Raw genomic sequence first — 18,780 nt, forward strand, 5'->3', positions numbered from 1 at the left:
CACTGATTATCAAGTTAAGTTTTCTATACTGACACTCCATCTTTACAAAAACTGAAAAAAATTTCAAGTAGTCATAAAATGAGATAACATTTTTGGCTTTTTAAAAGAAAATCGCAATAAGACGTGAGCAATAAAACAATGTTTCGAAATAGAGCACTACTTTCATACATTGTGCATGTAACAAAGCCTATAAAAGCTCATATAGCGTCTCCACTTACCATAAGTCAAGGCAAAAACTGTATTTACGGAGGTCGCCAGGGGGCCAGGTGTGAGTATGATATTCTAATGTCGGCGAGAGGGACCCGCCATCCATAATAATGTACCGCCCGCCACCCTCTCTTACAAACATCTACTTGTACGTACGTACTACTGAAAACTTTCTCGAACAAGTACGTTACGTGTGTACAGTTTTGTTTCTATATTTGTTTAGTATTAGACACAAAATATGCATTTGAATTGTTCATATGAATTATGTTGGTCTTAAAAACATTAAGATATCATAAATACGCCATTCCTCACATAACAACGTAGTACTAGGAAAGTATTGAAGATATGAATGTTTTAAGATATACATTATTTCAGGTAACCTATGTAAGTGCTGGGATTATTAATCCATTCATAATAGTTCAATACAATCTAACTTCAAATATAATCTTACTATCTTACTTCTTAATAATATTAAAAATGCGAAAGTTCAGATGGATGGATGGATAGATGGATGGATGTTTGTTAGAGTTTGTAGCCTAAACGGCTGACCGAATTTTGATGAAGTTTGGTATAGATGTGGAGGAAAGTCTGGAAGAACACATAGGCTTCACTTTTGTTTTTTTTTTTTAATTCCACGCGGACGAAGTCGCGGGCGAAAGCTTGTCATTATATACATGTATAAGTATTAACTTTCAAACAACTAAAATTTTTTAGAAGCGCCATCTATTATTTGAACGAAAACCTATAATTATTCATGTTTGAGTGGAACAATCCGTGTGTAAAGTGGCATCGCTGTTTTAACTTTTAGTCACGAGATGGCATAGGAACCAATTTATGAAAGTTTCCGAATTTAAAGTTCGTATGCATAAAATTTCGCCATAGTCGTTTCTAACCTTGAGTTTGTTGGATAAACAAAGGTTAATAGGACTTGAAATGACTTAAAACCTAAAAACTTGTTAGCTATTTTCAAACCCGGTAAAGGAAATAATAGAAATATAGACTACTTTAATTTGTATGAATGTCGTTTCCCTGTCTTTAATCATCTAATCAGACATAAGAAACAACATTACGATTCTACTCTATTTGCTCGACGTCTATTACACTATTTGCACTTTGATTATAAACTTTTATTTTGGGTTCTGCAGAAAATTTTCAGATCACGATAAAACACAGTACCTACTCATAGGTAGTATGATTTATGTAATTAACTGACTCGTGTTTAAGGTATCAGAGCTAGAGGGTATCAGATTAAGGTACCATATATAACAATTAAAATAAATTTCATTCCAAATCGGTAGAACAGAATACGTCTAAATGACATCTGATGCCTTACGGAACCTGCTGCTAAAATTACCATCGTTCTTATCTCAACATATTTTTTTTAAATCCTGTTGTATTTATTGTACAGTTCATTGTTAAGTTACACGAAAAACAAATAGTACAAATAGTAGTTGTCATAACAGTTATTTATAATTACGTCGTGTCTTTTATTACAGTTAGGCAACGATAACGGCCGATAACTTTAAAAAATGACTTTTGAAATACGAAATTTTAAACGTGTCTTAACCAAACAACGTAGACTGAAATCCTTTACGCGTTTGTTTGAAGAAAGATTGAAGAGAAATCCGCTTTTATCTCAAATATCTCTCTTATTGTTGTTGAAATAGAAGCATTGATATCACGTCTGTGTTAGTGAGGAGACAAGCCCAAGTCTGATACACGTTGAAACGATTCTCTTGTAATTTTAAATTTATTTTTTATAAAATGTACGATAAAATGAAAAACGCATCTGTGACTGTTTCACCGATATACTTTAATGTGGCGGAGTACTGTTTATTCGGAATAAATCTCGGTGTGATTATTGGTGTTATTTTGTATTTTATTGTGGTGAATAGAAAATACAATACAGTAGCCGGATTTCTTTTCGGCGGGAAAAATATGTCAGTTATATCTATTTCGTTTGCTCTTATTGCAAGGTAAGTGTCTGCATGGATCAGCACGACATCACCAAATTATTAATGAAATTTTTTTTTATGTAAATTTTATTTTTAATAAGCGTACCGTTCTATAATGCTATTATCGTATTTTCATTTTTTTTATTTTTGCAGCCATTTGACAAGTATAACATTGCTGGGTGTGCCGGTTGAAATCTACCTCCGAGGCACGCAGTACTGGGCATCAGCTCTCTCGCTTATCGGCGTCACATTTCTTACAGCTGTCATCTATTTGCCAGGTAAATATTGATGCGTACACATTCAGCGTGGTTGAATCACCTCTTGCAATTATCACTTTGTTATGGATTAAACATTCCTATATTTATGATATGTGATTGTGATATAAAATCATGAAATGCATAATAGTTTATAGTACCAGGTATAGAAACAGAAATTAATTTGACTTTTAATGCACACTTTTAACGTGTTTTTTCAGTGTTTCATAAGCTACAACTGTCTTCTAGTTTTGAGTACCTAGAGATAAGGTTCTCCACGCACACGCGAACAATCGCTGCTGTGCTGTTTGTGATCAGCAAGCTAATGCTACTACCAATAGTGCCCTACGTACCATTGCTTGCATTCAGATTAGGTAACGTTTTTTTACGATCTTTTATTTCCATAAGAGTTAAATCATGTAATGTTCTTTAATGGATGGTTTTTTAATCTGTCTTCTTAATCATTTCAGTCACCAACCCATTAGCTGGTCGGATCACTGCAGTCATTTGCGTGGCCTGTGCGACGTTTATTGCAGTAGGAGGACTCAGAGCTATAGTTAGCATCGGCATTGTCACGACGTTCCTTGCTTTAGCTGGCACCGCATTACCAAGCGGACTTGCTCTTTTACCAATGGGATTCAAGAAGATGTGGGAAATTGCCAGTCAAGGCGGACGACTAGTTCTTTACGAGTGAGTTTTTTATTTCTTTACCTCGTTGACTATTTTTTTTACCTTGTACTTAACAATACATTTTTTCAGTCCAGATCCCGAATTGGCTCATCACACGTCCTTCTTTGCTGTGACACTTGCTCTCAGCACCAACTGGTTGTGGAAGATAGCACTTAGCCAGTCGACGCTGCAGAAGCTACTAGCTGTTCCTACTATTGGCAAGGCCAGATTATGTTTGGCGATATCCTGTGCTGGGGTCATACTAATGAAACTCCTATCTTGCTTTCTGGGGCTAGCGTTATACGCTTGGTATGCTGGCTGTGATCCGCTTCTTACGGGACAGATCAAAAAACATGAACAGGTACTTCTAAAAATGAAATAACAATAAAGCCACTTTACAAATCTGTATTATTTCCGTGAATACGCACATTATTTGATAATATGCTACACTAAGAGTCTATTTGGATTTGCTTTGCAGTTGGTCCCACATTTCCTGAATAACTTGGCTGCAATGTTTCCGGGAATATGTGGCATATTCATAATTTCAATATTCAGTGCAACGGCAGGGTAAATATGGATTTTATTTAAATTTGTTATAAGATTTGATCACCAATCATTATTTTATCCTAACTAGAAAGTCTTCCTTTCAGGTGTATTGCCTCTCTTATTAACTCGATATCGGGAGTCCTATTTGAAGAGTTTATCAGACCTTGGATGCCTCAAAACACCAGTGAATTAACCTGCTGCAAAATAATGAAAGTTAGTACTTTTTTATTAAGATGTTCTCTTTGAATTTAATTATTTTCATCATTATTTTCCACATTCATTGTTTGAAATAGCCCCGAACAATAATTACCTTTTACATTACGAAATTTTTTTAATTTCTACAGCGCCATCTCTTCCGAATGTTTGACATCCAGAATAATAAACATGTTTTTTGGAAATACATTTACAGGCTATTGCGTGTAAGACAATTTATAGATTGCGTCTTATTAAATTCCACATATTAGATTGCAAAATTACACTATGTGTTTTTTTGGAAATGGGCTTTCAAAATAATGTTTTTGTAATACTCTTAACTTTTTGACTTACCTAATCTTTTTAAATCTTTCAGATTTTATGTGTTCTGGTGGGATTTTACTGTGCGGGTGTTGTATGGACAGCAAAAGAATTAGATCGCTTACAACATGTAGCATCTGGAGTGACTGGTGTAACAGCTGGAACACTTTTAGGATTATTTACACTTGGGATTGTATTTTCCAGAGCTAATTGTTCAGTAAGTGTTATCACCAATTTATTTAATTAAAATTATGGGTTAACGCCATCTTTGAACACAGTGAAGAATTAAAGTTGACAGTCAACAAAAGCAACAGTTAGTTTTGCCATCTGTGAATGGAAATTTGTACCAATATAGTAATTTAATGTACCAGTAGATGGCGATGTTATGTCTTTTTATATATTTTACAAATTTTTATAGCTCTACAAAATACTGTTAACAGCGAAAGTACTGTTAAGTTATTAGGTCCTATGTAGTTCTTAAAACACTTTCTGGTATGTTTTGTAATATTTTTTTTTCTAATTAGGTGTATAGGTGACATTTAGCCATTCATGTAGGTAATTTAGTCTGAATTTTCATCAAGTTTAATTAAGTATTGTAATGAGATGTAAATTTGGATGCAACAGGGCGCGCTGAGCGGCTGCCTGCTGAGTCTGTTGCTCTGCGGCTGGCTGCTGATCGGTGCCGACCACGCGCTGGCCACGGGGGCGTTGACCTTTCAGGGCAAGCCGCTACTTACCACAGGTTGCGGTAAAGCGAATTTTACGCACATACTCGCAAATATCACAATTATTCCCAACGCAGCGTGAGTATCTAATTAAACGTTATTTATAGGCAGTTAACTGTGAATTATTCTCGTTATAACGCACGTCCCTGTATCGCGTAATTAAAGTGCTCGAATTAACGAGTTTTTGTCAACGGCATTCCGTTTAAAAGTTACGTTTTATTTATTGCGCTTTAGATGTAGTTTTTATGTGTAATAAAATATTGTTAACAATGACTTAATGGACAATTTCGTCCCTCCGAAGTTAAAAGTAGATTATTATTAAGTAATTTAGCTCCCTGAGTTTACAGTCGATTAATAATTTACAAAATTGTTCATCAAAATAAAAGATTTATTAAACGTTTTAAACAGGAGCCATTTTTATAAGGACTTAAGGCCTTCCAAAGAAATCAAATTAGTGGGGGAAAAGATTGCGAGTTCTTGATACCAACACACAAAAACAATTTGTATGACATTTATGCGATGTCTACTATTTTTCCACTATGATATAAAAATACAAGTGCTGTAATTTTTTCTAAAATAATACTATGTAACTTGTTCCAGAACTCAATTACCAACGAAACCGTTGCAGTCTCTATTTCGTATATCGTTCACGTATTGTCCATTTGCTGGTGCGATATCAGTTCTCCTTATCGGAGTACCAATGAGTTATTTGACTGGAAAATCGAAAACTGATTCTATGAACCCTGACGTCTTTTGTCCGCTCACACAGAGTTTTCTTCACAAGTCAATGTCAAGGAGCCCTTCAGAGTCAATGGAAATGAGAGCGCCAGACACACAAGAAGTTTATATGGCGTTAGACGAAGCTTTGAAACATTTAAAAGAAGTTATAGAAAGATAGTATTAAATCTTAACATTTTTCGAGTTTAAATTTACTTCATTACCTATTGATGTTTTTGGTATACGGACCTTTTGTTATGCAACGAGATGCGAAAGAGATTTTTTTAGCTTTAACAGCAGCCGAGTTCCTCGTGGCCCCGTAACTTTGTAACGAATTTAAAACTAGTTTCGCTAAAATTCACAAAATGTGTCTGAAATTTTCTTCTGCTTTGATACGTAAACCAGCCTAATAGAGAATTTAGCAAAAATACGGACAACTTTTAATGCGAAACTTATGACTAAAACATTTACTAAATGAAATTTAAAGAATTATATTGTTTTTTTCTTTTCCGCTTCTATTTAATCGTACTTAACAAGTGCCGTATAATTAACGATTGATTTGACAACGACTCTACGTCGAAGTTCTCCTTTGCAATGCAAATTCTAATTGCAGAGTCTAGTTATGACCGCCAGATGGCGTTCCAAGAGGAACCGATCGACTGAATGTTCTCGTATGCTAAGTTAGAGTTCAAAGTTCTCTCTATCAGTTTACTCGATAGGAATTTAGTTCGTCTTACAGTAGTTTAAATAATACACGCTACTAGAGGAAGTTTATTTTGAAGTATTCAGTTGCAAATACGCCAATTAAATAATGGTTTTATAACTATTTATTAAAAAATCATACAGCTTCTAAAATTTGTAGGACGCGTCTAAACGCATTAAAATAGACACCTCGAAATGATTTTGGATCGTCCAATCCTGATTTACCCACAAACTGCTTTCATTTTTTTTTTACGTCACAACTACCCAAATCTATACTAATAATATAAAGAGGAAATATTTGTATTTTTGGATATATTCGATTCACGTAAAAACTATTGGACCAATTTCAAAAACTATTTCACTATTAGAAAAGTAATTTATCTGTGAGTAACATAGGCTATTTTATTATTATTATTTTTTTCACGCGGGCGAAGACACGAGCAGCAGCTAGTAATTATTAAAATAACTAGTACTTTAATATTATAGTCTTTTTACTTCGTCGGAAATATGCAAACGGGTTTCGTGAGCTTAACATTCTCCAGACAAAGGAAGAATGTTAGCTAACATGCTAGGGTTTTTAAAGATATTATAATTTTGTTTATATAAAAGGATATGATAATTTAAATAACAATTTTATCCCAAAGTAATATTACTTTTAAAGCAAATCTTAACTTCGAACTTGTATCTTTAGGTAAAAGGTCAAATAACTTTCTTATAGCTCTGGATTGTGTTAATCTTACCTCTTACAAATATTATAAATGCGAAAGTTTAGATGGATGGATGGATAGATGTTTGTTTGAGTTTGTAGCCTAAACGGCTGAACGGATCTCGATGAAATGTTGCATAGACGTAGAGGGTAGTCTGGAAGAGGGTAGGCTACTAACTTTTGCATTTTTAAACTTCTCGCAGACGGAGACGCGTGCGAAATCTAGTTTATAATTGAATGCAAGCAAAGTACTTGTACTCTGAAACTGGTATTTATGTAATGATTTCCATATGAATAAATCCGTAGCTGTGATTGCGCCATTAGGCATATTGTCGTCGAAGCGTCCATTTTGGAACTATTAGCACAAATTGGCACCGCAGGCGAATTGATCGTTCCGATGACGAGTATAACCATTACACTGTACTATATTCATATCAGGATACATACAATTTAAATTACCGAAACACTAACACATATGTAATGTCGTATATCTTTAGACAAAACAAATACAACTCAAATCTTACTAATGTTCTCAGTGCGAAGTTTAGTTTGTTAGAGTTTGTAGCCTAAACTGGGAAACGGATCTCGATGAATGGCGTAGATGTAGAGAGAAGTCTGGAAGAACATATAGACTACTAACTTTTTAAAATTCCACACTTAAGCAGTCGCGGGCGAAAGCTAGTAGAGACATGAAACCTCGTCACTATTATTTAAATGTAATCCAAAACTAGTAACATAAATATTTACTTGTACCAAACCTTGAAACCAGATGATAATGGTTTTTACTACTAACATTCTGTCTAAATGACACATATTTCCTAACTACTAGTATAATATTGTGTTATCTATGTTCTGAAATATATTTTGGATTTAATAAAACATGGTCGATATCAGATCGAAATGATCAGAGCATTTCCACAACCGCAATTAATTTAATGCTGCCATATAGATGGTAATGGACGTGTGACGTGGCTTAATTGCGGTATTAGACATTGTAGTATTGGCTCTTGCCATTTCGGTGCTATTATATCAAATGGCTATTGAATGCATTAAAATAGAGTAAACATATTTTTATAAATTACTCAGTGATGCATTATGCAAAGAATGCACTCCTAGGTTGATCAAAATGTGTTCCTATCAGCAAAATCAAGGTCATTAAACGAACGAACTTTCTTAGAACGTATGCAAAGGCAATTTTTAAGAAAATGACGTTTGTTTGTGGTATTTAATTTTACTTGCTTATTTTCTTCTGATAAGAAGTAAACTATGTTTTATTTAATTTAAATATTTTACAAAACAAATTATAGAAAGAGGTTATAAAAGATTTCTAACTTCCATTTGCAATAAAGCTGCTCGGCAAGATTGCTGAATTCCTTTTAAGCAATGAACCCTGCAAGTAATCGTAGATTCTCAAGAAAGTCCAACTTAGTACTAGGTTTATCGGCAGTCGATACAAATAATTTGAATTAAAATTCTTATAGAAGCAGATCAAGAGAGTAGCTAGATGTTCTATCAATCGACTACCGATACTTCTAACACTCTGTCCTCTTATTAATATTATTAATGCGAAAGTTTAGATGGATGGATATTTGTTGAGTTTGTCGCCTAACAGGCTTCGATTTCGATGTAATTTAGCATAGACGTATAGCATAGTCTGGAAGAACACATAGGCTACTTACTTTTTTTTTTTAATTCCGCGCGAACTGAGTCGAGGCCGAAAGGTTGTCATACTATAAATACTATTATGGCCGGCGATAATTGACGTGTCAAGTAATAGTTTCTCAACTGTCCAATAAGTCTTTGATACGAGTATATATGTTAATGCTGTTGAAACTAAAGTTATGTTGGTCAGACACTAATCAGGAAACGTGGAGCGTTTATTATCGACTTTATTTTGTACCTCATAAGTTACGGTTTTAATAAATTATGTTGACTTTGAAAATACAAGTTTAAGATATAAGTAATGAAAAAGTTAATTTAAGACTTACACCGAACAATTTACGAATTCAGAAGATCCAAACAAAAATATCTATAAATGTTTGTTTTAGTATTTATCTATTTATTTTCTGAAATGAATTTCCTTTTAACTCAACTTTGTGGCTGGTATCTGTGCATCATAAACTTCCCTGCAAAACGACGATAACGTGAATAGTTTTAACATTTTCGGGAGTTAAAATGAAGTTTGAGGTGCATTAACTGAATTCTGTTAGTTTATAAACTGAAAGTTGGGAAAGAACTCCACAGTTACTAACGCCCTTGATTCTGTAACACGAGCAGGTGTTAGAGTTAAAATCAAGTTAGTGTTTGTTCCTTTCTTTGGCGAATTAAATAAGAGTGCATTAGAACTATTTGTCGTAGCTTTTACGTACTTTCTATGCTATATTGAAAAGGTTTTTTCACCTCAACTATCGTTTTGTTTTAAGAAAGTCATAGGTCGGTTCGTGTAATCGAGGTCGAAATATTCAAAGTCTCATTGAAAATTTTCAAAAAATGCAAATACCTGGGCACCTAGCACAAAAGTTTCCAAATATTCATAATGCCATAGACAATTTTTTTTTAGATTTGTATAACGCCCCTATCTATACTTCTATTCTGCACTATTACAATAACGCGTAAACACACACTTCTTTGTTGCCCAAGATCTCAGCAATTGCAGCATATTTTTGAATAATTATTTTTTTAATAAAGAGCCCTAAACTTACGTCACGCTATAGGCTATATATTTTCACATCGTTAAACTTAGGAGGTAAATATTTTGAATAAAAACCCTAATGTGGGAAAGAGACCATAAGTTGCTGCCATAGAAAGGTATTTGGTATTTTGACATTTGCAATTGAGAATTTGACAAATGCAAACAATAAATTAATAATTTCATGCGGATGAAACCGCACGCAAACAGCTAGTCGGGCATAAAGGATACTAAATACAATGTAATGACATAGAAATATTGTTAAGTACGTTACAATACATTCTCTCAAATTTTTGTGTCCTCCCAAGAGTGCCTTTGGTGGCTTGAACATTTAGGTTACAGTAGTCTATAATTTCATTTTATCAGACAGACATAATATGCTTAAGTTTAGGACCTTCTTTATACGTCTTTTAGAATAACAAAATAAATAAACGTAATACTTTAAAAGGGTCGGCTGTATTAAACACTGGAAAGATCCGCATGTCGTTACCATTATGGAAATTCGGACTCACATCGAGGCTCTTACAAGAACGCGGTTACCTGGATTAAACTACATTATTACAGATTTATTCGTCTTTTCCGAATATTCTTTTCTTATTTTTATATAAAATACAATTGTACTTTTACACATTCCAGCCTACAGAGCTATCAATTTATTCAAATAAAAATTCGGGGCGTAGAAGTTAATTAAATTCCATGTTTGAAATAAAACTAATCATATTCAGTTTTATAAAATCACTCGCAATGAGTTCTTTATTCGTATTTAATAGAAGTACTTATGAATTGCAGACGTGAATAATTTGTAATGGCAGTCACGTGGCGAGCAGATTTTTAGCTCCGTTAAGCTTTTAATTGAACTTTCTCCCAGCGATTAAAATTCATTTCATATTTTAATCGTATTTATAAAATCCTTGGACGTGAAGTCAGATTCATGACGTAATAGGCGTAAAGACAAGGCACCAATTACCGACCTATGCTTACATAAAACGAAGATAAATGAATATAGAAGATCGTGATGACGTCTTTAATACTTTTGCTAATTGCAATTAGGTTGTCATAGGTAAAAAATAAATTTCTTCCAAGAGATTTTATATTTGTATCAACAAAGCAAATGAAAACTGATATTCAATCTAAATAACGACATACGTGTTTGAAACGTTTACTCTGCTTTGAACGGAATCCATTTTAAACAAGAATCAAAGCAAGCGAGATTTTTTTTGGCTTTGATCAAACAAATTGCTCTTGATCTAAAGGCTTTTATATCAAGCCGTACATTTAATACCAATAAAATGTATGCTACAAACATTAAAAAAGGATTACGTCCATTTAAATTATATGAACATACTAGCCTTCGCCCTCGAATGCGGCTGTGTGAAATTAGAAAAATAAAAGTAGGTATTCTATTTGTTCTACCAGATTATTCTTTACACCTATTCCAAATTTTAGGCCACAAACTCTAACAAACATCCATCTATCTAAACTTTCGCATTTATAATATGAAACTAGAAAGATTAAACATTAACCAAATAGATTAATCTGGAGAATGAAAACCAGGTGCACCAACCTTTTAGGAGTAGCGTAAGGATGAGAAGTTGCTATTAAACTTCATTGATTTGCCGAATACCAATGCCAAAAGACATTTTTTTTAAACATATTATTGACTACATGTTTTTAGATAAATGGAGAAACGTTAACCAAAGTTATAAAATAGTTTTGAATTGTTAATTATGTTGGACTACAAAATAATTAACAAACAAAACACCAACTGCGTTTCGACGTACTTGAATAATTTATATTTCGTTGCAAATGAAAAACTAAATGTAGGTTAAGCTTTTAGACCGGTATAAACTATAACATATGAGGGTCGAGTTGATAACAAATAAACTGAAAGCAACGAATGCCGGAAGCATTATGGTAATGTAGACTGGAGTACTAGCACTTACAAGAAAATGCTTACCTTGTTTAAAGTGCATTATTATAACATAATTCTGACTTGGAGGATAACTTTTAGTCTTAACTTAAGGTATGTATAATTTTACACAATATGATATTTCATTTATACTCTGATGTATCTATGATGTAGCCGTTTTTTAACAACAATATTGTCGATTGATGAAGAAGAAAAAAATGAAGACTTATCTTCTTTGGTTTAAAATTACTAAATCCCTGAACGGATTTTGATGAAATTTGGCATAGATGTAGAGATAGTTAGGAAGAATAGGCATAGACTATATTTGTTTTTTTTTTATTCCCACACGGAATTAGTCACGGTTAAAAGCTAGTAATAAAGTACCTCTATTCAGGTATACATTAGATACTTTCACGTGAAATTATAAAAACTTTATTATGTTGTTTAAATTTGTTAAATATTCAATTACAAATGTCAAAATTACCGTTTCCATATTAGGTTTGCTTCCTTAATGTTGGCTTGTAGTTTATGGTCCCATTCCCAATAAAGGTTTTTTTTTTCAATTTATTAACTACCTAAGTTTAATAGCGTGAAAATATGTAGCCGAAAGCGTGTCGTAAGTGTAGGATATTTTTATTAAGGAAATAATTATTCAAAAATATAATGTGATTGCTGACATCCTACGACACGAAGTAGTGTGTTTACGCTTTATAATATTAGTATAGAAGTACTGATAGATCGTGGCTCAATATGAATTGTATTATACTAAAACTTAATAAGTCTGGGAAGTTTTAATTTGATAAAACGCTGAAGCGGGCGGATATATCGTTGGAAGTTAAGTAAATATTGATTTGAAAGCTAAAAGAGAAGCAAGATTTCAAAGGAACCTTTGAATTGAATAAACAAGTTTTCGCTTCTGATTTAATTCTAGATCAAAAGTTATTTATTACTTTTAAATTTTGTTATGAGAGGTTATTTAGGGAAATAGAAGAATAGTTTTTACTAAAATCCCTTTTTAATGTATTTTTATTTATTTTTTCATAGGAGGACTAAAAAAATGTTACTGTCTATATAATGATCCTTTAAACAAACATTTTGCAGACGGTTAAAAATTATTGAAAATGTATTGCTTTTACTCAAACAATATTTTATCATAGAATCGAAACTCTTTTCATATTTTATCCCTTTTAAGAAAATGTTGGCAACAATCCAGTTTTCTCTGTAGCTACTATTGCTTAAAACATACATTTCCTGTTAGCATATTAAATAATGCACACCCAGTATTTCCTAAAAGTATTGCAACTTAAATTCATCGTAGACTTTCAAAGGCTGTCTAGCCTGTCTTTGAATTCAGCATTTTATTTTCATTGTTTCACAAATTTCATGATTTGTAAAGTGAATTTAAGAAATTGCATCATGAAATATGCGATTCACAGACAAAAAGAAATTAACGCCCCAGACCGTATTCTATATTATGAAGATTTTAACTGTAAAAGCGAGCTTTCAATCGTGTAATAAAATTAAAAAAGACAGAGGCGCAGAGAAACTTACTGAAGTAAAAGAGCTACGGTCCGAAGGCACATCGTAACTTTTAGACAATTAAACGGCTTCGTTGTCGCCAGTTGCCTTCACGACGCCATATTGTTACATTTTTTTTTATTAAATTTTAAATTAATGCTATGCTTAACGCTTATTTAAATGGACATCTATTTAATAAAAATAATACTGCTACAACGTGGTATTTGTTGAAAAATCATTTTTCTAAAAACACATTTCGTTCTACTGATCTCTTCAGTTAAAACTGATCTTAAGGCTAAAATTGTACAGTTCAACTGAGATGTAATTTTCCCTGTACAGGTTTAACTGAAGAGTTCGACTTTAATTTGCCAGTAAAAACTAAACTTATCCCCTACCTTCACGTAGTAACATTCAAACAAACCATACCATGTTGTAGGTACCTATCAGTAATCAAGTAAACGACCGTCTCTCCGGTCCGACTGCATACATCTGATAACCTCAAGATAAACTATCCCAAAACTAATAGAATTCAATTATTGAACATTTAATCTGGTTCCAATTCCCTAACGATCTGTTACTGAGGAATTTCGGAAAGTTGATTATTACCCAGAAGTCTAATTAAAAGTTTAAATTGAGTTTATGTTTTAAAGTTAACTACGTTAAATGTCCCAGCAAAACATACATTAATGACGTTAAATGTAGAAGTAAAACATTATTTGAGTTACTTATACTGCTTTATTGCATCAAATCTGAGTAAATATAAATTTAGAATAAATCACGATTTTGTTTAAGGTTATTTTTAATTGAAATCATTTGTTTTAAAAATGTATGACTTTAATTAAACGATAGATTAGTTCTGTAAGTATGTGAGATAACAATGTTCCAAAAATAATGCATTGTTTTAAAACAACGAACCATTTTTCTTTTTCAGTATGCACATACTCCGGAAATGCGTTGTATTTATTTAAGTCGTATGAAGAAAGCTCTCTCGTTAAATATGCCCGACTAAAAACAATACATAAAAGCACTTTAAAAGGAGCAGATCTTTTTACCGTCCATTTGTTAAATTGTTACACATAAATAAAACAAAACATTATTAAAATTACAGTTTTTGAATACAGAGATATTTAGGCAAATATGATGTAACTTTTGTAATTGCTATTGCAAGTGTAAAGTCAAACATTACTGTTTATAACCTGGGAATGTTTTGACTAAACTATCGCACAATATGGCCAATCGCACAGCAGTTGTGCGATTATCGATTATTCCGCTGCCTATTTAACTGTTTAGTTTCACAACTAAAAACCGAATAGTGTGGCACCTTCATATAAGCTCAAAGGAATTTAAGCGAGAATAAACAGTTTTGCGATAGTTACTTTCAGGTGTGCGCATTCTCTTAAGTAGATATGAACTAATCAAAGTTATGCTGGTATTATAGTTTTCGAGATTAAAACTATCATATACTTGAACAGAACATCACTTTAATGAAGGGAAACTCCGAATTTGATAAGTTTTCATGTATTTATAGTGAAAATTGATACATATCTAATAATATGTGAACGAAACAATAAACTTCTAAAGATAATGTATAAGTTATTCAGAAAATACTCCAAAGTAACATAAAATAAACTAAACTTGATTAACTAATGTTAAGTAAAAAAATAGCAAATGGAAAAGAGAATTAAAAAGCAATTTCCTGCCATTTTTATTACAAACTAGCTGTTGCTTGCGACTTTACCCACGTGAAATTAAAAATTATAGCCTATGTTACTCGAAAATAAATTACCTTTCAAACGGTGAAACAATTTTTACAGACCCAGTAGTTTTTGAGTTTCTTCAATACATACAAAAACACAAATATTCCCTCTTTAAAATATTCCACTGAAATAAATCCGGATAATACATATGAGTAGAAGATAATTTATATGACAAATTGTCACATCTATTCCGTGAAGCAATTTCATTGAATGTACAGTTTAGTAGAACATCCAATCGAGGAAGTGATACGTTTCACATTACCTACAATACAATGATATTGCAGAGCTAAAATTAAAAATAAACTCGATTTCTAAGTAATAAATAAGCACGTATATTGTGTAAGCGAAGGTAAAAAAATGTATACATTGTATATATTTTACAAACCGTCTTAGGCAGCCAGTGTTTTAGGAACTCGCACTAAATATGTATAACTTTTCCCTGTAATCCCAATAATCTATGTTAAGAGGAAAGATTTGTATTTTTGTATGTATTGAAATAACACAAAAACTACTGGGCCCATTATAAAAAAATCACCGGTATAAAGTCAATTTATCTGTCAGTAACACAGGGTATATTTTTTTATATTTTTTTAATATAATGTGGAAGAAGTCGCGAGCATCAGCTTGTTGATTAATATTAAATATAGGATTTTATTATAGCTTTACAGAATAAACACTACTATGTACACAAATACGTTTATGTGATGTAAAAGAGAGGTGCTTAGTGTTTCCGACTTATAAAAAAGATTTCACAAAATGTCGGGAAATTTTTGTAAGCTTAAAGAAGGTCAGCTGTGCACATCTCCGCTACGTTGATAACAGTCATAACGATGAAACGCAATTTACAAAACAGCCTTTATAAACGTCTCTTATCGTTAATGTAATGTAGTCGGCCCTATTAGACATGTCGTTAATTATCTGTAACAGCGCACTTTGAAAATTAAATATTACACAGCTACGTTTACATATGACATTATTTCAATACATACAAAAATACAAATCTTTCCTCTTTATAATATTAATATAGATAAGTATAAAACTGCACTATTTAAACCAGGTGTGCACTCGTATAATTTATAGGTAAACGAACAATTGTTAGTTAAAAAACAATTGAAAGTGCCATTATTCATATTGCAAATTTCTAATTAAAATAGTGTCAATAAAAACTATCATTATACCTAATGTTCTAAAAATTGTGTGGTTTAGAAATATATGAAATGTCACAAATATAACATTTCTATATATAACTGTTTAGATAGAATAAAAATACTTTAGTTGCAATCTGAGCGCACATTGCACCGTGCTACGAACGACTTGTCATTTAGACGAAGCTATTGTAGACTACGAGATGTGGAGCACGGCAAAATCAGACAAGTGTTTTGTTATAAAATCACTCTGACGTGAAATGTTTTCTCTAGCAGGGTCAAGTTATTCGTTAAGATATTGTACTTACAATTATTATAAATGCGAATGTTTAGATGGATGGATGTTAGAGTTTGTAGCCGAAACGGCTGAACGAATTTTGATGAAATTTGGTATAGACGTAGAGGATAGTCTGGAAGAACACATAGGCTACTCGCTTTTGTTCTTTTTTTTAATCCACGCGGACGGAGTCGCGAGCTAAAGCTAGTATTCTCATAGAATTGAAACGGCTATTCCTACAATGTGACATTTTAAATATTCCCTTTTATAGTAGTTTTGTAAATGTAATACATTGTTAACAGTTAAATATAATGCGTTTTAATGAAGTTTCTCTATTGCTATCTTTAAATCGCGACTTTATCCCTACGGAATTAATGAATAACAAAAACGTGTTACTTAGTGGTTATGTCGTTAAGGAAAGAGCTGATGGTTATTTTTTAATAGATCTAGTAATATATCCTTTATCCTATCAAATATATTCTTTTCATAAATATGTATTGAGAAGAATTTTTTAACTGAAAAAAAAAAATAGTAATACCACTAGCGGGTTTCAACCCGTCTTTTGTCTTCAGACAACAAAAAAAAATCCTGCATTAACTTGTGTACAACAATGTTTAAGTTATTTTTCAGTTTAATATAGTAAACTAATACTTTAAAGGCAATGCTTGAAAACACTGTATTAACAAAACTAAACAAACAAAACTGAAAAAGGAACTTTAGAACGGACCGTTCAAACGGGAGTTTTACTGCTTTTTTAAAAATACTCGTAATAACTTTAGACCTAAAACATATCCACAAACAGCCGTAACCCTTAAAATTAAGTGAACAGTCGTTTGAAAGCTTGCAAACTGGAAAAGTTTAGGTTTAACAAATGGACGTACTCGTGTATGGTGTGGCTTAAACAGTTAATCTTTTTACACCGTTTTTTTTTAAACCTTAACTTGGCAGAATTTTATTTTTTCGAATGTCAAAATAATATTCATAGCACTTAACCTTGATGACCCAAGGTCTTTAGAAAAAAAAATGATGTATCTCTACAGATACACTAACAAGAAAAGGGTTAATGTTACTGTATCCTATACTTTCCTATTTCCTTTTGCATAAAACATATCTAAATAATCACTCAATTCATTACCTTAGTTATTATATTTAACCTGAGAAGAATTAGAATACAATTTATTCGAAAAATACATTAAGAGTTTTAAAGAAGGAAGCGTAGATAAATCATTTTATACAATGCGAGTATTTTAAAATATCGTAAACAATATTTACGTAATAACAGAATAGATCGCTGTGGTTGAAGTCATCCAAGAGGATAACAGAATGCATTATGCATAAAGGCGACATTTAATAAAGGAATCCTTAAGCTCAATAGAATTAAGGCGAGGTATGGAAGTCCCCTTATTTATTGTATTTTCCTTTTATCTGAAATTCAAGTAGCTACTAAAATATTTGCCAAATAAAATTGCTATTCAGTGAATCTTCCATTTCAAATTTATTCTAGCTTAGTTTATTGCACTCTGATTATACAAGAATGTTGGTCAATTTTGTGGAAGCCCCTTTATTTCTTACTAGCTGTTCCTGTGCGTCTTCATTCGCATGAAATTATGAACATTTTATTTACATTTGTCAAATTATCAATAGCAAATGTCAAAATTACATGACATGACAACCTTGGAATTCTTGCTTTCTTGATGTTGGCATCAACTTATGTTCTCTTTCCCACATTAGGGTTTTGATCCAAAATGTTTACCCCCTAAGTTTAATGGCGTGATATATTGTGCGTGGTATATAGCCTTAAGCGTGACGTGAATGTAGGGCTTTTTATAAAAAGTGAATTATTCAAAAATATGCTGTAATTCCTGACATCTTAGGCAACAAAGAAGTGTGTGTGTACGCTTTATTATAATAGTATAGATGCCAAAAAATTAGGTTATTCTAGATAGTTTCAAGTATTAGACGACATGCACTTTCATATATTACACGTCACATGTGACAAATGTATCATGTTATTAGAAAATTGTGTAACAATTCCATCGACAGAAAGTATGAAGACAGTTATTCTGAAATAATATCTTTTAGATGTTTTAGTGTGCTTTTTAAATCTTGGTATTTTCATGAAAAATTATTACAAAATGTTTTTCTTTTAAAAGAAAGAAGTTCAAAATATATTTCGGAAACAATAAAACAACTTAATTTATGTACGGTTAGGGGCCGTTAAGTTTCTATTTGACCAATAAATAAAGTGGATCGTAAATGTCTACTTCGAAAACTTAATGTATTTTCAATAGCTTAAGTAACAGTATTTGTAGCAAAAAAGATTTCTAAATAAAAGGAAGATAATGTACTATTGAACGTTTGTTACTGTACATAGGCCAGAATACACTTAATACCTTTATACTTTGACAAATATAATAAGTGAAGCACAATAAATAAAATTTTCTACTTTTCTACCATGTACTTGGATAGTATTAGATATTTTATGCTATTC

General features: G+C 32.1%; 1 protein-coding gene across 1 annotated transcript; it reads left to right on the forward strand.

Moving 5' to 3' along the window:
- The first annotated feature begins 1,731 nt into the window (after nt 1-1,731).
- On the forward strand, nt 1,732-5,983 carry LOC106104580 (sodium-coupled monocarboxylate transporter 2-like). Its single transcript, XM_013284656.1, has 10 exons — nt 1,732-2,183; nt 2,316-2,440; nt 2,638-2,790; nt 2,887-3,106; nt 3,176-3,446; nt 3,564-3,652; nt 3,736-3,844; nt 4,200-4,361; nt 4,769-4,947; nt 5,470-5,983. Exons 1-10 carry the CDS (start codon nt 1,972-1,974, stop codon nt 5,765-5,767), a joined length of 1,818 nt encoding a protein of 605 aa, XP_013140110.1. The 5' UTR covers nt 1,732-1,971; the 3' UTR covers nt 5,768-5,983.
- The last annotated feature ends 12,797 nt before the right edge of the window (nt 5,984-18,780 follow it).

The sequence above is a fragment of the Papilio polytes genome, unplaced genomic scaffold (genome assembly GCF_000836215.1).
Source record: "Papilio polytes unplaced genomic scaffold, Ppol_1.0 DF823510.1, whole genome shotgun sequence".
Classification (NCBI taxonomy): domain Eukaryota; kingdom Metazoa; phylum Arthropoda; class Insecta; order Lepidoptera; family Papilionidae; genus Papilio; species Papilio polytes.

Coding starts and splice junctions, on each gene's coding strand:
- LOC106104580 (XM_013284656.1), top strand. CDS start 1,972: ATGTACGATAAAATGAAAAACGCATCTGTGACTGTTTCACCGATATAC. Junction 3,447..3,563: donor AGATCAAAAAACATGAACAG/GTACTTCTAAAA, acceptor TTTGCTTTGCAG/TTGGTCCCACATTTCCTGAA. Junction 4,948..5,469: donor ACAATTATTCCCAACGCAGC/GTGAGTATCTAA, acceptor AACTTGTTCCAG/AACTCAATTACCAACGAAAC.